The following is a 26,268-nucleotide window of genomic DNA, read 5'->3' on the forward strand; positions in this document are numbered from 1 at the left end:
ACATTTCAGCTAACATAATGTCGTTAAGTACAAAAATTTAGAATTCAACTGGTGATGATGTAACCATAGTAACCCTACTAGCTTCTATATCAATTCAAAACATTAGGAGAGCTCTCAGCTTTCTTTAAACTACAATCCTGGAGTTCATCTAAAAATGACCTGAGTTTGAAATTATCTTTAGTGATTACGGAGCAGTCGGAACTATTGCAACTATACTATACATGCATGGCTGTTTTGAGGCCTGGTGTTCGTTGCCACCCTACAGATCCCTAGATATGGAAGCGATTGTGTAGCATAATTAAAAATAGAAGTCAATACCAGAAATGCTTTTTCATTTTCAAAATGAAGCTGCATTTTTTTAATCAAAATTAAAATGAAAAAGCAATCCTCCAAAATGCTTTTTCATGTTCTTCCTCAACACTGCTTATTCTGTCACTTAATTAAAATGATAAAGAAAATGGTATTTGACATTTCATTTTCAAAAAGTTCTCTGGTAAAAATGTGTAGCAAAATTCATTTAGAAATGTCTAATTTGACAATTAAAATTGATTCACAGAAATGCTTTTTAATTTTCAAAATGTAACTGCATCAAATAACTCAAAATTAAAATGAAAAAGCAATTCTTCAAAGTGCTTTTTCATTATCTTATTTGATAATGGGGCGATGACGTCAGTGCTCAATCTGTGTGGCTACATGCTGTGCACGAGCCAAGCATATCTGATCAGTGCGGCCGGAGTCTTCGTGTTTGTGTAAAGTGAAGTGAAGGGAAAGGTGCTTTGTAACGTTCAACGCTCCGGAGGACGCTTCAGACCTCAGTCCGTCTGACTGTGTCTCCCGGGAGAACCGAGTCTCTAAGCAGAAGAGTAGCTTTGAGGCGGCTTTTGAAGGCGGAAGCGCCGCTTCGGGCGGTCCTGAGAAACCATGCAATCATGTAAATTTGTGTTTCCAATCGTGTCCAGACAAAATAAAGGCTGAAGTTTTCCCACATATTTACAGCCAAGATGCACATTGTGGCATTAACCGCAGTGCGGATCATGTCGTTGTCATCAGACACTTAATATTGTTGCTGACTCGTATTAGCCTGATCCTAAACCCTTCTCCTGAATCTTATGTTTTTTTATTTTAATCGATACAATAATTATAAATCTGGTTTTTTTCTGATTTTTTCCCTCTCGGGTTAACGCAGGACAGCAAACTTTCAGACTCGGTCAGAGAGAGAGATGGAAAACCGCAGCCTGCAGCGCAGCGGCTGTCATGCCTGGAAGCTGAAGCAGAGACTCTTTCTGGGTGAATCTCTGGGATGAACTCGAACACAGAAACATGATTATGATGTAGAACTCTTTAAAACAAATAAACATGATCTCTCCACATTCTCCGTGTCTACCATGCATTGTAAGTGAGATAGTTAGTGACAGAGACACCACTCCATGTAGCGATCCGGCTAAAAACATTAGCTGGTAGCTCCTCCCACTCTCGGTCTGGTGCGTTCACGGAGCTCCAGTACATAGAAGCTTCGCAGAACTCCAACAGCCACACAGTCCGGTAATATATTTTCATAAGAACTGCCAGACCGACCCTAAAACCACCCAAATTTTGCCTACTCCTCTAAAGCCATTTTTACCCGCAAATTTAGAACCAAAACCGCCCAATCTGGCAACACTGCCGGGAGGGCAAAGTGCGCAGAAGAACAGTGAGCACTGACGTCATCGCTCCGCCTGGAAATGCTGACTGGGATTGAATATTGCTACAGATTTAGCGGGGTGGATGTGAAAACGCAAATGCAATTCCCTCTTTGCATTTCCACTTTAATTATGACACAGAATGAGCGGTTTTTAGGTATAAAATGAAAAAGCATTTTGAAAATTGCTTTTTCGTTTTAATTTTGAGTTATTTGATGCAGTTTCATTTTGAAAATTAAAAAGCATTTCTGTGAATCAATTTTAATTGTCAAATTAGACATTTCTAAATGAATTTTGCTACACATTTACCAGAGAACTTTTTGAAAATGAAATGTTAAATCCAATTTTCTTTATCATTTTAATTAAGTGACAGAATAAGCAGTGTTGAGGAAGAACATGAAAAAGCATTTTGGAGGATTGCTTTTTCATTTTAATTTTGATTAAAAAAATGCAGCTTCATTTTGAAAATGAAAAAGCATTTCTGGTATTGACTTTTATTTTTAATTATGCTACACAATCGCTTCCATACCTAGACTGGTGGGGTCACAGCAATATATGATACTCACCTTTAAGGACTGGATTGTAGTTAAAGGATCAAACCCAGTTAGCTGTTTCCTCACAGAATGGGTCAAATGCAGCAAATACATTTTACACATCCATTTGCATGACAGCTAATAGGACTTCAGTTGTGATTGGAGCTGTGCACTTTGTTGTAAAATCACAGACATTACAGGAAAAAAGTAAAAAAAAAAACGATCAGAATTCTCTAGTTTTGCAACACTAAACCATGATCTGGTTATGTTTTATGTTGTATCCGTCTAAAGTTTATTTCACTTTTTAAGAATAAACTGTTCAAAGTGCACTAAATCACTAAATTGCAACTCTTGTTGTATGAAACTGTTGCTACGTGAACTTTACTTGAACCTCAAAGACTATCACCTGCTCTGCACGAGTTCCCACTTTGAAAAATGAACAAATACTTACTCCTTAGATGTGCCAGTTTCTGGGTCCTCTGACATGACATCGTGCAGTGCTTCAATACAGATGCTGATGATGCCACAGAATTTGTCTTGGATCACACTAGAATGAAACATATTTCACAGCTTTACCACTCATGAGCTCATCAGGTTGACGGGTATGTCTGCATGTGTTTGTGAGTGTGTCTATTTAAATAAGAGGAATAAAAGTAAGAGAGGAGCATCGTGAGTGAGAACTGTAGACAATGTCAGTTCTGAATGGAGAAGCAAAACTGCACTCAGAACCAAAAACACGATAATGATAACATGACAATCGTTGCTTTACTTTGGTCTGCGGCTCATCTGTTGCTTCATTCCTACCCTGTTTACGTCTGACGATTTGGTCCAGTTGATTGTATTCAGACTGAGGAATCTCAAAGCTAACCGAAGCTTAGTCCGATTGGAAACTAACCGAGACCACCTCGAAAGATGGCACCGAGAGCGGTTCCTGGTCCCGGACCAGAGTCCGCTTGGGAGTATTTAGACTGAAAATTTGTTCCGAATTATCAGAGGAAACAAACTCTGGTTCACTTTAACCCTTGTGCTATCTTAGATGACCCAACCCTTACATTGACGTGTTCTCCCTACCATGACAAAGGTGGATAAAGGTGAAGAGGATTTTATGTAATCCATGGACACCAGTGAAAATCACAAAGCATTGAAGAAAAAAGTTCAGCCCACTGTCTTGTAGGGTCTAGATCAGTGTTTTTCAACCTTTTCTGAGCCACGGCACACTTTAACCTTAAAAAAAATCCCGCGGCACACCAGCATCCAAAAATTAAAAAAAAGGAGAAACTTATAGTCTGTATTGATCTGCAGCCCCTCCGCAATCTCACATGCATTTTTGAGATAATTGTTGCAGAAAAAGCTGGAAACTGCAGCTGTTTTTTTTCCTAAAAGATGCAATAAAAGATAAGTTAGAAGATTTAAAAACAGTTTGATGTGTGTTCGTTGGTTTCAAGACGTTTAACAACAGATATCCGTTTGCGCTGTCACTCTCACAACCCAATGCATCATGGGAGATGTAGTGCAAAAAACGGCCAGAGATCGCGTCTCTGAGCTTCATTGTTTTGTTCACTTGTTCCAGTCTGATACCGGATTCTGTGGAAAGCTACACCGCTAAAGACGAGCTTTAGCTGGTATTTTTGTTAGAACTGAGCGACTTTACGAGCTAAATCGGGACAAGGAAGTGAAGATTTTAACCACTTCTGATTGGTCAGACTAATGACATGTGATTAAGCCTTCAAGAATGATTGGTGGAGACAGTTAAAGGGACGGGACGTTTCCAAAATACAGCCGAAGGTGCAGCTGAATCGCGGTACTGTATCGTCATTCTTATCAAAATGTCTTTAATAAAATAAAATAAACGCAAAGAAAAAGTATTTTATGATCTTTTATATTCCTAACTCCTCAGTGTTTTATCAGGGCCTGTTTGGATGAACAGAGAGCTGAAATCATGGAGATGGAAAATGTTTTTAGATCAGTTAATGAGGGCAATTTCCCACGGCACACTTGACCATCTCCCACGGCACACTAGTGTGCCGCGGCACACTGGTTGAAAAACACTGGTCTAGATGACCCAACTCCCAATGTTAAAGTGCCTAAGATAGTACAAGGGTTAAGCGAACCAAATGTGTCCAGTCTGAATACACCCTTAAATTATACTGACTTACAACCATCATCACCCAAACTTGGAGAACGCAGTCGACATGGAGGGATAATTTGAGTCAAAAAGAATAAAGTACAGGGTACAGAAGAATGCAAAGACAGACTCAGAGTGTAGATAGGCACTGATGCATCAAAGTATCCGTCAGTTCCAGAACATGGCTAGACAGACCTCAGGCAATACTGCATAAAGTTCACTCAGCATACAGTGTGGACAAATATGGAGAATCTACAGAAAGGCAAACATGCCAGTAAACATAGGCCTGCGCCTTATTTCCAATAGATTTGAATGTGTTCGAATGAAGCACAAGAGTTGCAAAAATACTTTAAACAGCCTCGTATTGCATGCTTGTAAAGAGACACTTAAGTTGCCACTCCTGACAATGAAATAGACTTGTTCCACTAGGAAGAGACAGAGTACCCCAGGTCCCATCAGGAGTGATTTTTAATTGAACACAGAATGCAATCCAATTAAGCAGAGACAGCTCCCAGACAGAAGTCCAGCATTAAAAAAAAAAATGAAAATAATGAAAAAGCTATGTGCTGAGCTGGGGTCAATTAAAACTAAGTCTATATTCAAAGCAAACTCTATATTTTTTAAACTATCAGGTCAAAACTATTGATTACATTTAAGTGCATTGACCTTCCTTTTCCAGTTCATTTTAATCCATCTTTAAATGCTTATAATCATCTCTGCAGATATACTGCACTATTGCATGACATCTATTAGATCACACATTTAGTTTTTGTGTAAACATAGAAAGTGCAGGTTTTTTTAAAGACCGCGTTTATGTATTAATACTCCAGGTATTGAGTGCTGCAATACTTGTTTTGCCATTTTTATGTAGATGTCTAGTAAAATGTGCAACATAAATTCATTTGACATTGCCATATCCTTTAACACCTGCTACTGAGTCATGAGCTAATCTCTTCGTCAACCCAAACATGTGCTGCTGTGATGAGATAATGTTATTTGCTCCATCTGTGTGAGTCATAATGTTTTGGTTTATTCATGCAACGAGCCAAGTGAGGAAAATGTAAAATCATTACTAGTTGGATTCTCAACTGGCACTTGGAAAAAAAAAATATTTAATTTTGTGCATTTCTAAAGTGTTTGTAACATAGTTGACCTAACAAACATACGAACTCTACTACAGTGCTATAAGTGACTTGAAATGTATTATTTTTACTATTTAGCAAAATGACTTTGAAAGTCTGGAACACAACAGTGATTACGTTTGGAAGATAAATTCATTTTACAGAATGCTTTGTTTTAGGGATACATCAATTTTAAATTGCATTTTCTGGTACTCACTACTAACTTTTGGGTCATGAGAAGCACCAGTTAGAAAGAAATAGAAAAAAAATGCAAATAAAAATCCACAATGTCAAACAAAATGTTTCAACACAATTTTAAAGTTCCTATTTTTTCACGTTTTGGGATTTTTTTGTTTGTTTTGTTGTTCTGTTAATAACCTTTTCCTTACTTTTTTATTTGATGAGGTAAACCCAGAAAGAAGTACGGGGAGACACGCTTAACTTCTCCTAGATAGGGGTAAGAGTGACACAGGCTTCATGTCGAATTCACCAAAAGCTTCCAATAACAGCAGAAAACAAATGCTAGAGTTCAGGTAGCTGTTTTGCATAAAGTTCTAGGTTTTTGTCCTTACTTTTCATAAACGTTTTTCAAAATAAAAGCAGTCAAAAGACCTGGTCAAACATCCGAACATGGATCCAACTGAGAATTTTTATCTTTTGTTAGTCTAAAATTCTAAAACTTGTTTGGTATAAGAGAGAGATTCGGATTTGAATTGAAGTAGAGACTCCAACTAATAAAAACTCTATAAATCTGTTGGTTAAATAGCTCATAAAATGACAGACGCAACAGTCCTGCTGGTCAATTCTGCTCTGCATGTGTTGAATCCTCTTTCCATGCTTTGTAATACACAAAGGTAAAGGGGAAAAAACTGCTCCTCATCAGCAGCTTTTCTGCTCAAAGATGGAAATAGAGGTTTTGAATTCATGTTGTGTACACAATCTGAACAGGGACGACTTCATAAAACCAACAGATAATCTGTTATTATTTTATTTTTGACTAGCCAAAGTAAATTAAACCAAAACATTTCTTAAATCAGTTTTTTGCTGATTATTCAGCTGGAAGCATGACAGTTCAAAGAAACCATTTCCTGCAGGCAGATATCTCAGTAATATTTTCCAAACTTAGGTAAAAAAATTAAAATACAACACTGCACCCCTGTTCCCAGCATTCAGGGCTTGCTGTCATGGCAACACATAATTGCAGGCTTTCTTTCAAGTTCCCTTTTCATGCATTTAAGAACGTCTATCAATTCTTAATTCCACTGAGCCCAAAACCTCTCATGTGATTACTTCCTAATGCCTGATGAGTGCTGTTGTTCAACGCCAATCATCCAAATTATTGGAAGTGGGAACATGATCCGAAAGCAAAAAGATGAGGCACAAACAAAGTCCTCAGAATCATTCTTCACTCTTTATTTCTTAGAGCACAAAACAGATCGGTGAATGACACCGAGTCGATCCAGCAGCTAATCTTGCAGAGCATTTACTGTGAGTGAGCGTGCATGCTGATGGAGCTCTCTACTCCTGTCTCCTGATGTTTCTACTGGTTCACAAGTCTTCCACTTAAAACTCTAGAATGCTAGAACACAATCATCTCAAAGTATGAATCCAGACAGCAAAGCAGCATTGATGGGAGGCTATTGGCCTTTCTTGAAGTTTTAAACCAAACAGATATTCCCATAAAGAAAAGGAAGAGATTTATAAAAAACTGTACAACTAAAAATTTACTACATTTAATTCATTAACTACTTTAAATAGTCAAATACACCATGATAAAGGAAATAATAAAAAAGGAAATAATAAAAAAAAGTATCAACATGAAGAATAAAGGTAAATTAAATGTAAAAAACAAACAAACCAGTAGAATGTCCTTTTTGATAATGCAAGTTTAAATATAAGTGATAGTAAAAAAATGAATCCATTGGTGTCTGTTAGAACCTGTAATAGACACATTAAATACGTCTTCAAAATGTTACCGGTAAGTCAAAAGTATTTTTCAGTGTCTGTGTAGTAAAAGGAAGCTGCACTGACTCAATCAGCACAGCGCCTCTCACCTGCCTTACTGCTAACCCTAATCTGCTCAAAATTACTGGTTTGCTTTTTTTTTTTTTAAAACATCGATTTAAAAAAAGTGTTTTAAAAATGCATTAGTTGCTCTTTAATTTCAGGCTTTTCTGGATTAAGGTGTCACAAAAAGAGCCGGAAATCCTCTTTACCCAACCCCACCACAGCCTCTGGCTGCTGCATATGATGTGGTTGCCAAAGTGAGCGTGGTCTGTTTTAACCTTGGACTAGGCAACCAACACACTTCAATATCAAGTGAGATCAAAGGTAAAAAGCCAGCTGTGGACAGAATATGAGTCTCTTCAATTTCTGTTATGACTGTACATTAAGTACTCAATTTGTCATGAAGCTCTGAGTTGGCCCGTCAAAATCAATTAAAGCTGCAAACCCAGAACGGGAGCAGAAAAATTGATTTTATTCCCTTACCATAACTGTGTGGGAGATTACTAATCTTCCCTTAATCAACATAAACACAAAAAAGATTTCACAGTTGATTAGATTTTCAGTAAAGTTTATCATAGTTATTCTTCTGAACTTTTTCTTTGCAGGAATCAGAATCTACGGAGCCCGTGTCCTGACATGGATAAAATAAAACATATTTCATTCACACAAATTAATATCTCGTTCCCACAAAATAATTAAGTCGTGCGAACGAAATAGTATATTGTTCCCACAAAATAATATTCCATTCCCACGAATTAATTAATTGGTGCAAACAAAATAATTATTTACGTCGTAAGTCATTTATAAACACGGATTGCTGCTTCGCCTACCGGACTTAGCTGCTAGCTTCATAAAAACGGATGTGACCAATTGCATGGAAGACACGGATGATGTTTAGAGATCAGATTTATTTATTTTAAAAAGCACAAAAGCATCCGTAATCACGTTTTCATGTCTGGGTTCATTCACATCCTGGTACGGTCTCCATCTATCCTGCTGCAAAAGCCGCTTTCTGCCGCTACTTCCGTGTCTCTCTGACCAACACTTGTTCAAGAGGGGGAAGATACAAACAAGAACGATTGATCTATCATTGTCTCTATGAAAATCTGAAAAATATCATAAGATTTTGGATGCCCGAGCTTCTTGCTTCACCTACCGGACATAGCTCCGCCGCAGAACTCTTTTGCTTGTCATGCCCGCATAGCATTTGTCCTATTGTCTATGAACGTATCGCAGTTACGGGGCCAGGGTGATTGGTCAAGATGCATTATGAGATATGTTTTATGCGTGATGGGATATGTAGCATGTAGCCTTCGGATGTTAATAAATAGACAATAATAGATCGATCTTTTTTGTTTTTATTTTTCCCCTCTTGAACGAATGTGGGTCACAAAGACACGGAAGTAGCGACAGAAAACGGCTTTTGCGGCAGAATGGAGACCGTACCGGGATGTGAATGAACCCAGACATGAAAACGTGATCACAGATGCTTTTGTGCTTTTTAAAATAAATAAATTTATCTTTAAACATCATCCGTGTCTTCCGTGCAATGTAATGAGACACACACAGATACAGATACACACACAACTACAATATCCCATAACGCACCTGGCTGGCCGTGCCCGAATGCTGGCATTACAAGCAAAAGAGTTCTGCTGCGGAGCTAGGAGCTATGTCCGGAGAATTGCTGCAGTATGACAAAGCACTAAGCTTGGGCATCGTAAATCTTATGATATTTTTCATATATTCATGGAGACAATAATAAATTGATCATTCTTGTTTTTCTTTTTCCTTTCTTGAACGAATGTGGGTCACAGAGACATGGAAGTTACCGCTAAAAGCGGCTTTTGCGGCAGGACGGAGAGCATTTCCGTGTTCATGAATGACTTATGACGTGAAAAATTATTTTGTTCTTATCAATTAATTATTTTGTTCGCATTAGTTAATTATTTTGAGGGAACGAAATAGTATTTTGCGGGAACGGAATATTATTTCGTGGGAACGGAATATTAATTTGTGGGAACGAGATATATTTTATTTTTTCCATGTCAGGACATGTTAGAAAACATGTGAGAGATTATTGGCGCATCGTGAACATTGCTAATTTGTGCGTGTGACATAGCTTTGCCCATATCCGCTTGCAGGCAGCCTGTTAATAGCCATGAGGGTAGTTGTTACAGGGTAGCTTTGAATGTGAGTAGAGGTTTAACCATGACTGACAGCATCACAAAAAAAAAGAAAACATCTGACCATTCAACGGAGTTGTTTTTGAGTCACAAAAAACACATCTAAAATGTATTTTTAGATATATTTATTTATTTCATGTGCTGTTTAAAGTTCTGAAATGAGAAGGCCTCCTTACCCATCATTTTAAGGCCAATTGCACAGATGGTGCTAGCTCTGAGAACAACAATCCAGTCCACTTGAGACTTGTGGCTCTACACGCTTGTGCAATATTAATTTCTACTCACAAGGCTGAGCCAAATAAACCAAAAAACGAAAAGTGGCAAAAACGCAAAAATCGAAGCTTTTGTTGGTGTGCTGCTGTTTCTTTCAGAACACTAGAAAACCTGCCTCCTCTTGCTAAGGAGGAGTGTTATGCAGGGCACTACGACTGATAATATACCATTTCAGTCTGCTGCCGTTACGCCATACCCAATTAAAACAGACGACTCCTTGCTTTCGTCTCCTCTCCAGGCCAGAGTCTCATCTGCACATAAATGAGTGATATTTCTCACCTGTTGTCAGACGGCAGCAGAGAAACCAGAGCCAGAGCAGACAGCTTCCTCCTCTCAGGCTGGGTGATGTTATCCATGCGGTCCACCCACATTTCAATCACACTGCCCAGCAACTGATCCATCTGATCATAGGGAATTTACATTGTTTGAGATATTTCTGACATGACAAACGGCAAAATGACACAAGGCATAGTTAAATTATTCTTTCAAGTATCAATAATTATAAGAATAACAAGACATTAAAAGAGGGGAAAAATTGTGTGGTTGACAACATCCTTTTTTTTTTTTTAGTTTGTCTCTCATAGACATCTAAAGAGAGCGAAGCAGTGATGACCTAATTGAAGGTCAGATATCAAGCTTTACCTCCTGCCTGCATTCTGAAGCCATTTTTGAGAGCAAAGAGGAGAAAAAGCTGGAGTTCTGCAGCAGAATGCGGCCCATGATGCCAAGGTAGGTGGACATCACCACAGGGTATCTCTGCAAGTCACAAACGAGCCGACATGTTCATGTGAAATGAAAAGCAGACTTATATTGAAGCATTTAAGTAAAGGTTAATGAGCTTGATAAGAGAAGCTATGGTTCTTGTTAGTGACACTTCTGAATCCCAAAAGAGGCGGCCTTTAAATTCATTAATACATCCATAAGATATTATCTGATGTGACAACAATGGACAAAATGCATAGAAAAACAGATATTATATTTAATGTGGTTACATTTGTTTTTGGTTAAATCCAACATTTCTAACATGAAGGTAACAGTGTGCGTCTGTAAAACTCACCTCGCCGTCCACTATGCCACGGAAGACGGCTGGGAGCAGAGGCTGAAACATGTGGGATCCCAGTATGGGGCTAACCTTTAAAGCTATCTCAACCACCTGCAGAGAAACGCAGGGAGGAAATAAGATGGACACGCAGGAAGTGGCAAAGGCTAACAGGGAGGATGATTTCAGGAGGTAAGAAAAGACGAGCAAAAAAAGGTCATTCACGGGGGGATGTAAAGAAAATCACACTTAGACGGACATAAGGAAATAAAAATGTTTTGAAGAGCTGAAAAAAAGTGGTGCGCGTAAAATCTTTGCCTTACCTTGAAATTCAACTGATCTTTAAACATTAAAAAATAGATTAAATCGAACTTGTTTCACAGAGTTAAAAGAATGTCACTGCTATTTAGGTTAGACAGCTGCTTCTGCAGCATAAAGATGAACTCCCCTATCGTTCTGAATATACAGATAATGAGCAGAGTAAACATTAAAATTTTTCACATTTTCTGTATGCCATAATTATAGCAGAAACCAAATGGCTGACAAACCTGAATGCATGTAGTAATGCAAGAACCATTGTTTAGATTGATTTGGCTTTTAGAATCATTTCTATCACAGTTGTGTTTGTCTGGAAATAAATATCCATAAATGAGTGCATTTCCATGTGCTTTAAAGGAAACAAAAATTCTGATAGAGCTATTGGTGATTAGCAAAATGCTGTCATTTTTTATGCACAACATGCAGATCCATCTTTGCAAAAGTTCAGATGTTGCTTGTTTTCCTGGGTGAAATGCAGACACGCTGCTCAGGCCGCTTTAAGTCGGCGTCATGGAGCGAAAGGTGGCGCCTTAAGATATAGAGTTGTCCTACTTCCTGGTATGAATTAAATAACTAATATTTCATTTAAAAAGCGTTTTTTAGTGTGCCAAAGGTAATATATTAACATATATATGGATATAGGTTACTCTGAAAGGCTTAGGACAAGCATGATATAGGCCCTTTAAATGCTGAGTCGTAGTAATATTTGGCCAGAGAAATTGAACTTTGTCTTCATCCTCTACTCTCTAAACTGCCATCAGTTTACCGATTATGTAACCAAATTGGTCAATAAAGCTTAAGTATCTGGTTACTTACCCTTTGCTAGAAAATGAACAAATGATCAAATGAACAATTTTACAAAAAGAAATATAAATAATTTGTCCCTTACATGCTTTACAAATGTTTTTCAAAATGAAAGTCTGTATAGGTTTGACTTAAAAACAAAAAGCTGCTTTAGGAGCTGGGAAGTACAAGCAGACAGAAATGAGAACATAAGGCACCGGTATTTCAGGAGCAACTGAGCTGAAAATAAGGCGGTGTGGAGAAGTATTAAAGTGTAGTGTGTCGAAAGGGACCAGCGTTGGAACAGAAAATCCACGTGCCAGCTGTTGTGATGTGCAGTGGAGATGCTCTTTTATTGTGTTGCTTTACAGGTTAAGAAATCAGAGGAGAAAATATATACTTTCATCTATGACCAACAACACATCAGTTCTGTTTTACTTCAAAAGGATTCAGATAGAATAAACCGCACAAAAATGACTTTCTTTTTACCGTTACAATAGATTAAATCAGTCTGAATTTTTAAGGTCCATTTTATAACTAAAAAACAGTGGAACATGTTTCTATATATATATATATATATATATATATATATATATATATATATATATAGTGTGTTCTCTAAATGTTAAACCCACTTTCCTTCTATAAAACTTAACTAAAAATACTAAATATTTGAAGGACATTAGCCAAAAGAGTAAAAATGTCTAAAATCTCTAACCCTTCATTCACAAAGTACCATTAAGGACTCAAATACAACGAGTTTACATCACTGATAGATGCTCTTTTGTGGTGTATTATTGATGCCAAATAACTTAACGCCATTGATGCCAAATTAGCAACTGCTCATGCAGTGATACTCCTAAAGGAGTATCTGCAGTGATACTCCTAAAGGAAAACATACTTTTGACTTTCATCTGTGTTGTCAGAGGGCCGTTAAACTATCTAAACATCCTTGTCTTGTGTCTTCCCAGCTTTAAAAATACAAACAAACAAACAAACAAGAAGGTGCTGAATGAGCAGAAGCGCCACCAGGATGCACCAAACTTAGATATGCTCGTCCCTGCACATCACTCCAGCTTTGCAAATAGGACATTCTCCATAGTGAGCAACAGCACGTCTGCACAAGCTAATACCTTCTACGCAATCTGAAAGTTGATGACATATTTTCTATGGAAAAATCATGATAAAGATATACATATTAATAGAAAAATTGCAGGGTTTGAACACTTTTCTCTATAATCCAATGCAAATGGAAACTGTAGAACTGGCTGCAATTTAAAGATACCAAAAGCAAAGTTATTGTGTGTTTGTAGACGTGCGTCTGGCAGAGAGTGGGAGATGGCTGAGGATTTTTTTTATTTATAGTTATTAAATGTATTTTTTTCATTGCCTACCATTTATTCACACAGCAGGGAAAGCACTGAGTTGATCCGATTTCTTGATATACTAAAGGAACAGATTTCCCATTATGTCAGACATATTTAAGCGATCAAGCATTTTAATGACAAAATCAATCTCGCCTCAGTCCACATTAGGAAAAATATATATAAACCAATGTGTCGCATGACTGTATAAAGATTATTCAGCAGGCAGAAACAGTAACTACCTTTAAAACTTGAACTTGCCCCTCATTCGTGATGTCCTTCAAGAGGTCGGAAAATGATTGGCACAATGATTCTCCATAATTCTGTAAAAAAAAATATATATATATATACATATATATATATATATAAAAACATTGAAAAATGTGTGAAGTTAGTGTGTGCTGAAGTGGGTCTCACCTGCAAGAACTCCGAAGCAGATAAATAAATGTAGGCGTTGACAATCTGAAAGCAGGTGCGAAGATTCTCCGAGCTCAATTCTGAAACGTATTAAAATGACAATTTTGGTCAAAAGTCTCAAATTGACTCATAAGCCAAAAGTTATAACAGTTTTAAGATTAAAAAAATACACGCTGGGGAAGCTTTTTTCCTCCGAGCAACAAATGATCATGGCAGCAGCACCTTCAGAGCTGGAATGGAGTTCTAGTAGCTGTATGACTGACAAATGGATTGTTAGAATTAATTAGCAATAATTAAAAGTAAATGATTAAACTTAATTATTTAATACAAACATTGTACCCACACAGCTTTTGAAGGGCAAGTTTTTAAAAATCATGTTTTCTGCCTCAGAGTAAAGAACATGAAAGCTTGATAAAGCACAGCATGTATGATTTTTTAAAGAAATTTAGATTGATCCAACTATGCAAAAATTAAAATCTCAGGTTTGTCCGTCAGTCACAAACCATAAAAGCATTAAAAAGCTGCACGGGTAGATATAAACAGGTGGACATTAAAGTCTTTTAAAAGGTCACGACACAAAGAAAAATAATGGGGGGTTTTTAACATAAAAAAAACAACATTTCTATCTAAAGATTGACAGAGATGTGGTAATGCATTGGAAAAAAACACCCCTAAAGGTAAAAAAAGAGCGGATGATGAGAGAACAAGTTGAACCTCTGGCTTTAAGTACATTTACACATAGGAACTTTGTCGTCAACAAACTGAATTTTCAACCTTTAGTTGAGTAAGAATCAAATGTGCATACAATTGTAATCATATTTTTACATCCAGTGCATTTATGCATCATAGAAAATGAGGGGTTCACTATAAATAGAGGTTATGATGGGAGTTTGAGTCAGTGTAAGAAGAAGTGGATACAGAAGAGAACAACAAATTATGACAGAACTAAGTATAGCCCAGGGTATAAATATATGGATTAGATGATAAATGTGTGTGACATGAGCGACAGGAAGTTGCCTTAAGGAAAAAGGGAAAGCATGTGATCTTAGGCGAAAAAACGTAGCAAAACCATGGAACTAAATTTATAAGAAAACCAAGAAGGAAAATTACATTTGTGCCACTAACAGCTAAGTAATCCATAGATTATTTCCACTGTGAGATAAACTTTTAACAACTAAAAAGTATGGTTATTAAAGCATTAAAGATTCAGCAGCATTTTAAAGAAAAGTAAAGGGAAAAAACTGTAAATAGGTCTACAGTCTGTAAAATAGGAAAATAAAAAGAATGAGGTCATGTAAAAATCAAAAAGTGTGTTGACAAAAAAATGTTTTCCTAAACACCCCCCCCCCAAAAAATTCACAGTACAAAAACACAATCTTACCAAGCACTTTTGCATCATTGTTAGTCAAATTAACTATTCCGATTTAATAAAGGACTTGGTAACCACTAGAGCGATCAACCTCCAATTGGAGGATCAGCTTTGCATGCTCATGTGCTTGAGCGTCTTTGGGCAATATGCTGGCTGAAGCTCACATTGCCCCTGGTGCTTACAGGTTGGCGCCACGTATGGCAGCAAAGCCGCCATCAGTGTGTGAATGTTGGTGTACGGGGTTAATGGGGCCGTGACCGTAAAGCATTTTGGGCCTTTATCAAGATAGAAAAGCACTATAAAGGTATACTTCATTTAACCATTTCACTGACTTTGTTTTAACCTTCAAGTGGAAAAAATGTACCTTCCATTACACTTAGCTAAAGGTTGACCTACTTTGACACTTGTATGGCTGAGAAAATTTACACTGAGAAAAGAAACCATTTACATAAAAAAAAAAAAAAAAAAAAGGAAATTAGTAATTTGCTGGATGAAAGTGCTGGCTTTCTAAATCAAATTACTTAAAATGGTATTTTGAGCGACGGTACTTAGACACATTTTATCTGAGGATTTATTATGTAGCACGTTATCCCAAAGCATGTGATGGTTTTCTGCCAAGCTTCTCCCACAGCACAAAAATATACATGCAAGGAATGTTCCACTATGATTTCTGCAGGTAATGTAGATGCATACAATAAAGTTGCCCAAACATCTGTCAGACATTATTAGATTAAGGGAATGAAGAGGCAACCATCTGCTTTTTGCTTTACTTTGTAACACATACTAGGGCCTATTTAGTCCCCAAATCAGCTTATATAAGTATGAATACTACACATGTGGTATGGAGCCAACTTGAAATAAACATGAGCAACATGCCAGCACAAACAAAGGAGCCCTTTGGCGACTTCAAACCCAAATATAGAAACATCAAATATAAAATAGGTATATAAACAATAGTCTGGCAGTCAGTACATGACTGACGCTATTTGCAGTGCCAGTGTAGAGCATCCAACCATGTAAATACAAAATGTAATTAGAAACGTGAAATAATAAAATTATTTATACTCCAGACTGCAGTTTGAAGGAGAGGGACAGCAGATAGAAGCAGAACAAGTCCAAGAGGAAAAAAAGTGTTTTAATAACCTGTGGGTTTTTGTAAAAATTAGTTTGAAACAAATTAGTCGCGAATTCCAAATTGCTAAAACACAAATCCGAAAATTTTTAAATGTGACAAACAGAAGCAGCATGTCTGTAAAAATGTGAAATCCCAAGCATTCAATGTCAGCAACAACAAAATGGGAAAATTAGAAAAACAAAAATGATAAAATGCAATAAGGACAAATGCGGGCAACAACCTCTCACCACAACAATAACAACAAGTTCCTGTGTCCAACAGCTACAGAAAACCAGATTCAAAACATGGATGATTACAGAGTAAGTTTGTCACTTGGGGGAAAAAATATCATTTAAAGTCTGAAAACAGTGAAAACTGTTACTCACTGTAAATATTTATGTAGTCAAAGTTAAGTCTCCTCAAGACACTTTTTTGCTGAGGAAACTTAGCCTTTCCAGTGGGATGTTTGTTCATGATTTACTCTCTCAAAGAGTTATTCTAAACCCAAATCAAAAACATTTGCTGAATGGGCAATTGGGTGGAGACCAAATAAAGTATTGGACAGGAATGGAAATGGTTTATTTCAAACAATCAAAGCAGAAATTATTCAAAATCAAGACAACAGGAATTTGAATTTATACATAGATGCATCAAATATAGGATTGATTGCAAAATACACACATGTTCAAATACACTAGTAAATAGTTCAATTTTTACTATTTAACATATTAAAACATATTAGCTCTTTTGCATTTAATGTATGACACAATGAAATTAAGTATGAAGACCATCAAAAGGAGTTGGTGGATTGCTTGAAAGAGGGTGGGAGGAAGAAAATGTATATAATCCCACCCCTGCTCTGCTTTACTTAACTTGTTGTTTATCATTTCCCTTAACTAATTTATGATCTGGTTCTTAACTTCTGATTAGTCATTTATACTATACCACAAATTCAGGTCATAAAGGAAGCCCCAAGTCTCGATAAATCACATGACAAAGCTGAAGTCCACAATGATTATGTAAATAGGCATAACATTATTTCAAATGTCATCATAATATATGCAGATCAAATGACAAAAAGTAAGTTTTGTTGAGTATTTGATTCTTTTCTGGTCAAGGATTTCTGCCACCATAGTGCACAATATTAATTTGGGTTGTAAAATCTGTTTTTTACTTAATAATTTTCTTTTAACGTGGCAGTCGTGGATCAGTACATAATGAAACCTGCTTCCAGAATAGCAACTTTTGGGATTTTAGGGTTTGCCTCCTATTCGAGAAGGTAGTGTCCTTGGTCCTGGCACAACCAGACCAATCATAAGTCCCATAAGACCTTATCCTGTCTTCAGCCACGGGTTTACTGGGTTTGAGCCCATAGGCATGCTTAGTGCAGTATAGCCAGCTGGGTTCCAGCGTTTTTTTCCCCCAAAATATAATATTAAGCTATCAGCTGCCTCTAACGCAGGGGTCGGGAACCTTTTTGGCCAAGAGAGCCATAAACGCCACATATTTTGAAATGTAATTTCGAAAGAGCCATACAATAATGTAGTGTCCCTTTCCCACACTGAGGCACGGAGACTTAACCTCTTTTAAGGTTCTTTATTCGGGTTACTGCAGACCACAACAAACGCCGAACAATTAATTCAGCAGCTCCTGAATCTCTCCCGCCGAGACGAGACGAGAGCGCGTCTCCCAACTTTATATTCCCCTGCTCCCGCTGCAGCCCTCCCCTTTCCCTTATTCGGCCCATAGCTGAACCCCATTGGTCCAAACTACCTAACAACAGGCTGAGCGACAGAACTGAGGGCCAATCAGATCTCTGCATGATCGATGCGTTCCATGAACTCCAGAACTTTTAACGCGGCCCAACAGCCACCCAACTCAGTCCGCGACAATATGTTTAAAACTAAAATACAAGTGAATGTGTGCATTTGATGTAATTTCAACATTTTTAAAGTACAATAAGTCTGTGGATTCTTTTTAATAACATTGTTATGCTGTTTCTAATAAATGATGAGTATTTCTCGTGGTAGTTTTGCTGATGGTCTAGTCTGGTTTACGTGGTGAGTTTCTGCTTCATGCAGGCGTTGAGACTTTAAACGTGATCTTAGGTTGGTATGAATGTTTTGTAGATGTGAGACAGACTGCTCACATGCGGACCTGGAGCCAAACACACATTCACACGCTGCAGTGAGTGACAGGCAGTGGGTTTTACCTATTTACAATCCCTGCGCGATTCACCTGCTGCCGGTCCCCACAACACCTCAGCCCCACCCTCTGCTTTCTCCCTCACACATCCCGTCCCCGCATCTGCGCGCTCTTTCTCAGAGACGGGAGCGCGCAGTTTTAGGCACGGCAATTCACAGGTTTCCGGGTGGTACAAACTCTGTGAATTAATAGACAATTTTAAACTTATACTAGTGCTGGCGCAGATTTGTCTCTCTAAGCACCGCTACTACTGCGCGCCTCTGCCATCGCATCGCGCACGAGAAGGACTGGTCTAATGAAGAAAAACAATTTGAATTAAAGATTTGTCTGCGAGCCACATGTGACCATCAAAAGAGCCATATATGGCTCGCGAGCCATAGGTTCCCGACCCCTGCTCTAACGAGATGGTCTTTTTTCTTTTTTAAATTAAAAACATTTTCCTTACAGTTGCTGACTGTAAACTCTCTTTTAGATAACTGCTAATAAAAAAAAGGAGGGTACAAAACAGATTAACACAAGATGTTTAACATTTTGTAGCAAATTTCCAAAAGAGCAATGCTTTTTTAATAATGACAAGCTGTTTCGTCCATATTCTTTTGTGCAGTTGAATTCTCATGCACATCTAATGCTCCATCCGCTCATCTCCCGGGTTGGGAATAGTTAGGACTTTTTTCTGCTCCTTCAAAAATGTCTGAATCATCACCTTTCTCTTGTTCAGATTCAATATGGTGTGACTGTTCTTTGTCATGTCACACCAGGTCCCTGTGCACAAGCTTCAAGACTTCCCTGACAAACTCCACAACTGCAGAATCAGTTAAGTATATCTGCGGCTGACAGGACTTCAAGTTGGAAGTTTGAGGTGTAAGGGTGAGGGGGGGACCTATAGCGGCTTTCACGCTGCTACTTCGAGAGAACAGCCTCCCAAGGGGACTTCAACTCATCAGCCTCACAAATTGTGATGTCTTTGTCAGTAAGTCAGACAGCTGTGAAGGCACATTTCTACTTTCTGCAGCCACTCCCCCAGCAGAGAAGGATGAATCATTTTAATGGTGCCTGTTGACATTGCATGCATCAAAAATTCTTGAGTAGACTAGTTTGATGAGTTAGGTTGTTTTGATGTAATCATAACCGTTGGGTTTTTTATTGTATGAATAAAGGACACTTGACATTGTTCGGTTCTAGCGGTATGGAAACCACTTCACATCCTAGTTTCTAATAGCATTTTGAATCCAGACAAATTTTTTTTTAAATAATTCTAGCGGAAAATAATAACTTGGAACTTAATGGAATGTGCTCACAAAGTAATTTTTCACACTATTAAGTGAATTACAGTGAAGTGGAAACAGAATGTATACTATTTGCAGGTTTATGGTAGCCTAACATAAATCATGTGATCCCTAATACATTGGGGAAAAAAATACAACTAAAATCATGAGTAGTAAACACTAAAAAACAGAGTAGTAGACTATTTCATATTTGACTGAAATGTGCTTTAACATAATGCAGTGATAAATAATGCTCAAATTATGTTATTTTATTCATGTACCATTGTGACCAACAACTGAATAAAAAACAAAACAGCAGATACTAAGATGAACAGATAACTTTAACAGAAAATTCAACACATTATTTTATTCTTAGGTTATCAAAACACATTTGCATTATTGCCATCCATATATTAATATCTATTAATAAAACCCTCTAATCAGAATACAATGGGGAAAAATAATTAAAAGCATGAGAAAAATAATTTGAGGCAACCTGCTTGTTTAAAAGGCCTATACCATGCATAATCAATCATTTGAACATTTCAGTGTATTATAATGTTCATTCCTCATAAAAAAAAACCACCCCCAAAGTCATATTTAACTTCATTCACGCATTTTTTTAGTATTCCTCTAAAACCCTGCTCTCTTAGCGCCAGCCCCTCCCAACCCACGAAAATGAGTGGGTTCTCACATTGTGATGCAGACAGGTGAGGAACAGCCCCTTCCAGGAGGAGTATGCGCTGCTAGCACCGCCCCCAGGCTAACACACACACACACACTTTCTCAACTGAGCTGGCGGTGTTTAGCAAAAATACTTTCCTTCAAAATGAACATCCATCTTTGCATTAGCTCAGATGCAGAGGCCGACTCTGGGTTGATGTCATGAAATGGGCGGCACAAAAGTACCAAAAGGCGGAGCCTCAAAGATCGAGTGGTCTTACTTTCGGTTAGGAAAATGAGCTGCGAAAATAACTAATATTTCATTTAAAAAATTGTCTTTAGTGTGTATTGTTGTTTTTTGAGATACTATATAAGATGTATTAGCTTATATTTTTCTTTAACAACATGACTAAAAGTAAGAATAATGTAGAAATAACATTACTTGACAGATAGTGGGGAGCCATCTTCTTTATTTAATTACCAACTTTCAAACATGCAACAGAGGATTATATAATAACTGCATAACAAAGCAAACCAATATGGATTTTGGACTATTTGGCCCATAGCAAGTTTGTTATCCTACTTTAAACATGTATTCAGATCGTATTAATCAGGATCTTAAAATGTTTAATAAACGTACAAACGCATTGCGGAAAAAAAAAAAAAAAATCACTTCATTTTGAAAGAAACCAACAGGATTGTGTTCTTCAGGGCAACTGGACTTTAACAGTTAGACCAGAACAGTGTTTACCAACTCTGATCCTTGTTGCGCAATGATAAAAAAATTACTCAGAAATTCTAAAAGTCTACATTCTTTTGTTAATACACCACATCTTAGCGTTTAGACACACCAAAGTGCTCTAAGCAAACTGTCATAACTGTAATGGTGGAGGATTCCTCTACCTGTGATGAATTAATCATGCACACTTGAGGAGCACTATCTGGCTGCATTTGCTCCGAGGTTAACTTTGAAACAGACATGCAAAAAAAAGATGATGTTTTTCCTCCAAATGTCTTAGACTGAAAAATAGAATCCACAACATTGGAAGGATTTGAACAATTGGCAGATTTGAGCTGGTAGGGCATTTCTTCAGTCTTCTAAGAATGACCTATAGCGACATCTGATCGATTCATGTGAAATGCCATGAGTAATTCCCAAAAGCTCATATTAAAATGAACAGAGTTTTTGGGAGAGCTAAAAGCCAGCGCTTAAAGCAAAGACAAAAGCCCAGTTCACATAAAACAATTCATTTACTGTGTTTTTATACAAATAGAAAAAATAAACTGTAGGTTGATAACTGAAATTTCTTGGACTAACTGTGTTGAATTTAGAGCACCAGCTGCAGATTTTAAAGAGAAACCAGGTTTGATCACCGTATTATTTTATTAGTACTAGCTATAAATGTCAATAAAGCCAGTTACACAGGTAAAGTAAGTATTGTGAATTTACTTAAATACAAGAAAACCTAACTCCATTCCAGATGTAGTCATGCAACAGCATGAACCTGAAAAAAGGGAAATATGAGTTATAAAGTCAGACTTCACTTAATGACAGAAGAACCAAAACAATGCTGTTGCATATCAAATGAAAGTCAAATGTTTGAACTTAAAGAACTACTGTGCCACAGAGGCCCCTGTGGTGCACAAAAATCAATCTGTTGCCACACAAAAGTTAAATTTGCATTGTTAGACATTAAACAGAGGTGCAAATTTTGTTTTTGTGGCATTTCACATCTAAATGATATGTTGAAGCAAAGACAGACTACAAGCATTCCATTTCCTTCTATCCTTTATTCTAAAAGAAAATAGCACTGCTAAATAAAATAGCAAAAATGAAGGAAGTGCGCTAATAACCAGGGTACACCTTGAAAAAATATTCCTTGAACCAGATTTAGTTTTAATTTTTAATATCTAAATTACACAACAGAAAAATCAGAGATTCTAAATATGTACAGGAAAAAGAATTTCTCATTTTACACTTGAGGAAGGCCAGTCAAGAACACTTATCCAAGGCCTGATGAGCCTTTCAGCATTTTCACTGCTCTCTATTGAAAACAAACCTGAACCCTAGCATATATCCATATATGAATATAAACAGCATGACAAAAAAGCACATGCATTCTAATGACGGAGTTCTATGATTCCAATAAACACTTTTGAACTCTAAATGTCATACTTTTGGGTTTATTAAGAGTAATGATTTTACTGTAATAAGTCATGTGGAATACATATTTTCCCTCAGTCTCCACAAAGCAAAAAGGCACCAATAGCCCTAAAAGTACTCACCGTTTGCAATAAATATTATATGCTAATTGAGGTTAGTTTTATTACAATCAATTAAAATAAATTTATAATTGAGCCATATTAATTTATTATTGTGTACAGGCAACATGAGAAAAGCAAAATGAATTAGTTTAAATCTAGAATGAGTTCTATGTAGAATGCTAAAATAGCAATTCAGGAAAAAAGAATCATCCCATTACAAAACACATGCACACTGTTATAATCAACTTTTCATAAAACAGCTGTTGAAGCACTGATTTAGATTGAATCATTACATCCTTCATAGCCCCGAGCATATGTTGCTGCAACAACCATTTCTGTTACCATTAACAGGAAAATGAGACACAAATAAGATTGTAGTACCAGCCATCAAAGTACTTCTTGATTATTTCCTTTTTTTTATGTGTTTTGATGAAAATGCCAGAACTTTTTTTGTTTAACTTTCACTTTAAATATGAGATGTAGACAGAGAATATGTTTTACCAGCTTATTATCTGCTTTACCTTAAAAAGGAAAGCAGGAAGCTGCAAAATTACAGCAAAACTATATACCGTATTGTCCGGACTATAAGTCGCACCGGAGTATAAGTCGCACCAGCCCAAAAATGCATTATAAAGTAGAAAAAAACACAGATAAGTCGCACTGGACTATAAGTCGCATTTTAACTTTCACAACCTTATATGACACAATCATAGCAGACTGTTTATTTAATAATTTCACAGTAATTTTTTCTCAAACTTATTTATTTATTCTTTTCATGAAGCATCATTGGCTAACTAATACTCTGTTTTCATCCTGTATTTGTAGAAACAGTTTTCACTTTTATTGCATTTCTGAATCTATGAAATCATTGGAAAATAGAATATTATGTTGTTAGCCTTCAAGATCTTACTGTAAAAAAAAGTTTGCTGATTCTCTGAGTCACTTAACATCCTCTTAACACTTAACATACCTCATACATCAAATTGACCCAGGAACATCATCTCTGTTCCTCACAAATGAACATAACAGGAGGGTTAACAATGTATTTATTTCAATTTATTTCGAATATAAGTCGCTGCGGAGTATAAGTCGCACCCCTTGCCAAACTATGAAAAAAAGTGCGACTTATAGTCCGGAAAATACGGTACTTAAGTCATTTAATGAGCCACTTATACTATATATAAACTGGTTGATGAATCAAAAACAGGTGTAAAAGCATCCTTCAATTTTTTAAGAGCTTCTTTTTACCCTTCCGTGTCATCTTAGATGACCCCACCCTTACATTGACATGTTCTCCCTACCATGACAAAGGTGGATAAAGGTGGAAAGATTTCATGTAATCCATGGACACCAGTGAAGATCACAAATCATTGAAGAAAAAAGGTTCAGCGCACTGTCTAGTGGGTCTAGATGACCCAACTTCCAACGTTAAATAGCCTAGGATAGCACAAGGGTTAAAAATGTTGATTGGTCTCTAAAGGCTGCACGTTAAAGCCCTAGTCTCACAGTAAGAAGGCCCTGGTTCCAATCCTGCCCGGGAACCGTCTGTGTGGAGTTTGCACGTTCTCCTCGTGCATGCATCCTCCAGCCCCCCCCCAGTCCAAAAACATGCTTCATAGTGTACAGTCGTGGCCAAAAGTTAAGAGAATTACATAAATATTGGAAAAGTTGCTGCTTAAGTTTTATAGTAGTAATTTGCAAAATACTCCAAAATGTTATAAAGAGTGATCAGATGAATTGCTTAGTCATTCTATGGCATGAGAATTAACTTAATCCCGAAAACAACTGTCCACTGCATTTCATTGCTGTCGTTAAAGGACCTGCTGAGTCATTTCAGTAAGTGTCTCGTTATCTCAGGGGAGAATGTTGACGAGCACAAGGCTGGAGATCATTATGTCAGGATGATTGGGTTAGAATGGCAGACTTGACATGTTAAAAGGCAGGTGATGCTTAAAATTATTGTTCTTCCATTGTTAACCATGGTGACCTGCAAAGAAAAATCTGTAGCTATTATTGTGTTGCATGCAAATGGCTTCACAGGCAAGGATATTGGTTACTAAGATTGCACCTAAATCAACAACTAATAGGATCATCAAGAACTTCAAGGAAAGAGGTTCAATTCTTGTTAAGAAGGCTTCAGGGCCTTCAAGAAAGTCAAGCAAGCGGCAGAATCGTCTCCTAAAGAGGATTCAGTTGCAGGATTGGAATGCCACTAGCGCAGAGCTTGCTCAGGAACAGCAGCAGGCAGGTGTGAGGGCATCTTCACGCACAGTGAGGCGAAGACTTTTGGAAGATGGCCTGGTGTCAAGAAGGGCAGCAAAATAGCCACTTCTCTCCAAAAAAAAACATAAGGGACAGATTGATCTTCTGCAAAAGTTGGCAAATGAACTGCTGAGAACTGGGCTAAAGCCATATTCTCCAACGAAGCCCTTTTCCGATTGCTTGGGGCATCTGGAAAAAGGCTTGTCCGGAGAAGAAAAGGTGAGCACTATCATCAGTTCTGTATCATGCCAAGAGTTAATCATCCTGAGACCATTCATGTGTGTGGTTGCTTCCCATCCAAAGGAGTGGGCTCAGTCACAATTTAGCCCCAAAACACAGCAATAAATAAAGAATGCTACCAAAGCACCCTCCAACAGCAACTTCTTCCAACAACCCAACAACAGTTTGATGACGAACAATGCATTTTCCAGCACGATGGAGCACCGTGCCACAAGGCAAAAGTGATAAGTGGCTCAGGGACCAAAATGTTGAAATTTTGCGTTCATGGCCTGGAAACTCCCCAGATGTTAATCTCAGTTTGTGAGAGCTTTTGGTCAATTTTCACGACAGCAACAAAAATAAATGAATGAATGAATCCTCAAGAGGCGGGTGAACAAACAAAAACTCACTAAGTCTGCCCAGTGGAATTGCAGAGATCCTCAAAAAAAAGGGCTAACACAGCAAATACTGATAATTTCTTATGCAATAATTGCTTTGCATAAATGTCATGTAATTGTCGAAGAAGTGCTTGTAATTATATTTCAGTACATCACAGAAACAACTGAAACAAAGATCTAAAAGCAGTTTAGTAGGAAACTTTGTTAAAACTGATATTTGTGTCGTTCTCAAAACTTTTGGCCATGACGTAGGATTGGCAATCTGTCCAGGGTGTTCCCTGTCCTCAACCCTGAATATGACCACGAAAGGGATATGAAAAGTTAAGAAAATGGATGGATGGATGGTTAATCTCTAAACATAAGTTTTAAATTGATTATTCAAGGTGGCAGGAAACTGAAAATCAATCTATTCTCTGCATTTAGGACAAAAATAATTATTAATTAATCATCACAAAAGATATGAGTTGATAATCCTTTTTTAAAGAAATGGGTTAATGTCCTCTATGTCTAACAGTCAATTAGTTATATTGCTTTCCTTGGGCTTGAAGGCATTTAAAAGGAAACGGAAGTGTCACATAAAATAAAATGGCAGGGAAATAAATGAGCACTTTAGCTTTATCTCTTGCACACATTAATTGATGTAATTTTCCCTGCTTATTCCCA

The 26,268-nt window shown here is 37.2% G+C and overlaps 1 protein-coding gene across 1 annotated transcript in view; it reads right to left on the minus strand.

Moving 5' to 3' along the window:
- ipo11 (importin 11) overlaps positions 1–26,268 on the minus strand; it is a 136,005-nt gene that overhangs the window by 30,104 nt on the left and 79,633 nt on the right. The window contains exons 23-28 of the mRNA XM_023958341.1: positions 13,846–13,925; positions 13,671–13,751; positions 10,982–11,077; positions 10,567–10,680; positions 10,204–10,325; positions 2,664–2,759 (exon numbers count right to left, since the gene is read on the minus strand). Coding sequence (XP_023814109.1) covers positions 2,664–2,759; positions 10,204–10,325; positions 10,567–10,680; positions 10,982–11,077; positions 13,671–13,751; positions 13,846–13,925 — 589 coding nt within the window. The remainder of the gene's footprint in view (positions 1–2,663; positions 2,760–10,203; positions 10,326–10,566; positions 10,681–10,981; positions 11,078–13,670; positions 13,752–13,845; positions 13,926–26,268) is intronic.

The sequence above is a fragment of the Oryzias latipes genome, chromosome 9, assembly GCF_002234675.1.
Source record: "Oryzias latipes chromosome 9, ASM223467v1".
Taxonomy (NCBI): Eukaryota; Metazoa; Chordata; class Actinopteri; order Beloniformes; family Adrianichthyidae; genus Oryzias; species Oryzias latipes.